Below are 4,141 nucleotides of genomic sequence, written 5' to 3' on the forward strand. Positions count from 1 at the left end.
GTATCAGCCCGAGACACTAATATCAGCCCGAGGGCTGATACAGGGTGTGATGTGGAAAAAGGTATGTTTTATGTTTTTTTACATACTTAGTTATAAAATACAGTACACATTAATTAAGTTAAGAAGAAAATAAGTCAATAATCATTCACGGACTTCGAACATGTACACAGTTTATTGTCTCATACGGTTTGTGTTTGTTTCTACTTCTATTTCAAATGTACCCGATCCGTAATTTGAAAATATAATCTTTTATTTGTCAATTAGATTATCCTTACATTCAAAAAGTTAAAATGAAGAAGTTATGTAAACCCAAAATATGTGTATGATCACAAGTACTGTTTTTTGAGGTTTAATTTTCTAGGGGTGTAATATTGATCCGTACCAGTCCCTGCAAATCCATATCAGCCCTGCAGGGCTGATACGGCTAATGTGACGTCAGACATATCGCATATGCAAAATTCAGGTATTAATTACTAAGTATGACTGTAATAAATAATATTATACAGTGTTTAATTTTATATCTCAGATATGAATTTTCGGTATCATGGGGAAAGTTTTAAATAATTTTTCTCCATTGTACTTTTCAAATTTTCGTTGTGCTTCAATATCTCAAAAACCAACAGAAAATGTTGTTTTTTATTTATTTTATGAATGGATTTTGGTACAACAACCACAGGTATTTGGTAAAATAAGCGGGAGATATCTCGTATACGAAACAAGTGTCTATGGCAACAACACCTCCATTTAAAACAAATCTCAGGACAACAGCTTAAAGATAAAAGGTCTCATTCACAAGTTCCAACAATTTCCCTTCCTACTTTCTATTAAGTTCTCATTAGAAAAACAAAACAAATGGTGCAAACAATAGATGCAATATTTTCTTCAAAAATATTTTGTCATGGGAAGAAAATGAACGGATGGAGTGCATTTGAATCCGATTTTAGAAGGAATGCCGGCTTCATCAAGCTTTTCCGCAGAATATCACTCTTCAACTGTGTCGTTTCACAAACTGCTGAATTTTTGTAACATGGATACAACATTCCAGGAGAATTTGGCCGCTGTTGATTGTGATGTATATCGCTGACAATGTCCGATATCAAGGTGAAGTTCTTGTGCCATCGATAAAATCCCCACGTAGAATATCGGCATTTCATCGATACCTATCTGGGTCATGGCGGGAAATTCCTTCAACTGGAACCGAGGTCGTTGGTTGGGTTTCACGATTCCGTCTACTGAATACATATTGGTTATGCAAAGTACATATGGCGATTTCCCTGTTTGGGGCTCTTTGTTGATTTCTTGGGCAACTTCCGTTGACATGTATTCAAGTGGATAGCCTGAAATTAACATGTTGTTAATGTCGTCTGTACACTGTTTTGCTAAATACCAGAAATGTTCCTGCAAGTTCCCGCCAAGCGGTAGTTTTACTGTGAGGGGAAGGTGAACTGCAGCCACACCCGGGTAAGCTAGATACATGTTTTTGTTTTGGGTATATCTTCTCATATTCACCATAATTTCCACAGGAATGTTCAAAACCTTAACATCATTCGGAATCGATGCTTTTATCAACTGACAAAACGCAATACAAGAAGCAGCTATGCAAGCACCTGTAACTGTCACGTGATTTTGTTTACACTGATGAAGAAAGGTCTTTGACTTTGAAGATGGTAAATTGGACCTAATGGACTTCGTTGATTGCTGTCGGTTCCTCAGCTGCTCAATTTCATGATTGAAATGGACTTCGTATGCGCGGAGGGCGTCAATGTTTTTAACACTATCCTCACTACTGCACTCAGAAGAAATGAGCCTCCGGTTGGGATTTAATAGAGGGAGCAAGGATTCTATGGCTGGTAGCATCTCAATTTCTTTAACAAAGCGCGAGTCAATTGAGTGTTTCTGAACCATATCCAAGAATTCAATGAAATCTGCAAACAATGTTCTAAGATAAATCCCATCAGCTAAACTATGGTGAAAGCAGAACACGAATGAAAACTCGAAATTGTGCTCACTCGACTTTACCGTGTCAGCTTTGCGCTGCTCCTTTTCATTGTTGACAATAGTCAGTCGCCATAATGGGCCATCCTTAACTGCGAAGGACCTACACGATTCTTCGTGTAAGAGTTCTTCCTTATCACAGTTATAAGAAATTTGAATATCGAGTTTAACTGGGTCCATTTCAACAAACTTAAAGTCTGGGTACTCTTCTCCAGTTTCTTTGATTGTCATTCGAAGCATCGGATGTCTTTTCAACAAACACACCATAGCTTCACTGACTTCTTCCAATTCCACGGGTCTTTTACACAGAAGGGTAGCCATTTGTGCGTAGATGTCCACACCTCTGGTGTAAAACACGTGGTACATCGTCTCCAGCGGTCCGAGCTTCCTCTCGTGTCGCATCCCTAGGCAGTCGTTGAAAAACAGTGGTCCGGGGTCCATAACCCTAAGTGCTTAATAAAAAAAGTTAAAGGTTAAACACGTCGGCTATAATTATTAAAATGCCAATTTACATCTTCGGATTAAAGTTTATTACTTATTAATCTCCATCGTGAAATTGAAATTTCACACTCCAGTTAGGTAATGGGATGAGAAGAAATTTGAGAAAATTAGTTTTAAACTTTATTTCCTTAGTAAACATTCCTTGTCGTTCATATATCTAAAAAAAAAATATTTCCGCATTGTATAGGATATAGAAAATACAGTGTAGCCTTCCCCAGTGACATACTTAAATAAAAAAAATCTGCATTTAGTTTAAAAGATCAAGAAAGATTGTAAATTACTATCTTTTCCCCTTTAGCCAAAACATCATACGTAACCGGTCTTAGGTTTGTCAACAGATATATGTTTTGCACAATTTTTTTTCTCCAAAGGCCCTCTCTTACCTGCCTCAGAACATTATTATAGTCGGATAACTGGGTCAAAAATGCAACAAATGCACTAATTAATGCATCGCTAAGTACGTTTGAAAAATGCGGATATATGAGTGAATTGAGGTTTTTGGTGTTTTGACGCAACTCTAGAAGGTGCGCCAGCGGATCTAAAGAAGGAAGGGATGGAGACAGTTTCGTGGCCCAAAAATCTAAGTTTCTTCTTGGTATTTGTTTATCAAAATCGGTCACATCATTAAATTTCTATTTCGATTTTAAAGAAAAGTTTATGAAATATATTTTAAAAATTCTACAATAAAATGAATCCAAGCTATCGCTTTAGTTTATAAATTGACAAACTATATTAAGTTAAAATAGAAAAATAAGAAAAGTTTTTTTTTCGGAATCCATCATAAATGGTTACTTTTGATGGTAAATGTCATCATATTCTAACGTTGTCCTTGGCCTTAGAAGACGGTTTTAATGCTATCATTTAAAACACCCACAAACTAAAAAAAATGCGTCTAATAAATAAGTTCGTCTTTGCAAAGGAGCTCTGCGGGTAAAATTTCTGAATTGTTATCCATGCACTGAAATACTTGTATTCCTTATCCTAGAAACCAAGGACTTTTGCTTTATACAGTAGTTGACTAGACAGTTTCCTCCCTAATGATGGCGAAAGGGGAGATAACCCCAGGTTAGATAACTTTGTTCAACCTTATATTATATACTATAGTAGTTCCAAATGAAAAGCACATATACTTTTTTTTTCTTTTGGGGGGGGGGGGGAACACAATGCAACAAATGAATGTAAGAAATTACCTTAGCATCAGGTCCGACTGCAATATGATAATGACAAAAGAAGTTCACTCTTTATATATAAGTGTGAATCTTTATTTATAACTATGAAAACATTAACGAACTTTGAAAGCATTATAATATTACGCCATATTGTCTATTTTTAAAACAATAATTGTAAGAGCATGTATCGTAGGCGTGGGGAATAAGTAGTCTCTATATGGATATTGATTAAGGAGAATGGATTAACGAGAACATTATCATAAAGTCATTATTTCATGTATACCTTGGGTATATAAGTCGTGTATAATTACGTGGCCTCAAAAAGAAATGGATAAGTAAATAAAACTTTAAAACTGAAAAACGCGTGACCTACATACATGTAAATTAATTAAATGTAGGTGTTTAAATCGTGTGAAAATATTAAATGCTTCTTTTTGGAAGAATAAATAAATCCCTTTAAAACTGATGTTTTACAT

General features: G+C 35.5%; 1 protein-coding gene across 2 annotated transcripts; it reads right to left on the reverse strand.

Annotated features, from left to right (window-relative positions):
* Positions 1-885: 885 nt before the first annotated feature.
* LOC134243008 (uncharacterized) lies at positions 886-3,816 on the reverse strand. Of its 2 annotated transcripts, none has more exons than XM_062725216.1 (2): positions 3,687-3,816; positions 886-2,440 (listed from the first exon to the last, which is right to left on the reverse strand). In XM_062725216.1, exons 1-2 carry the CDS (start codon positions 3,692-3,694, stop codon positions 1,003-1,005), a joined length of 1,446 nt encoding a protein of 481 aa, XP_062581200.1. In that variant the 5' UTR covers positions 3,695-3,816; the 3' UTR covers positions 886-1,002. The 2 variants fall into 2 exon arrangements, with proteins under 2 accessions (XP_062581200.1, XP_062581199.1); XM_062725215.1 differs by lacking the exon at positions 3,687-3,816 and adding an exon at positions 2,531-2,655.
* Positions 3,817-4,141: the final 325 nt, after the last annotated feature.

Source organism: Saccostrea cucullata, unplaced genomic scaffold (assembly GCF_032062105.1).
Source record: "Saccostrea cucullata isolate Sc308-1 unplaced genomic scaffold, CSIRO_AGI_Scuc_v1 ctg2578, whole genome shotgun sequence".
NCBI classification, from domain to species: Eukaryota; Metazoa; Mollusca; class Bivalvia; order Ostreida; family Ostreidae; genus Saccostrea; species Saccostrea cuccullata.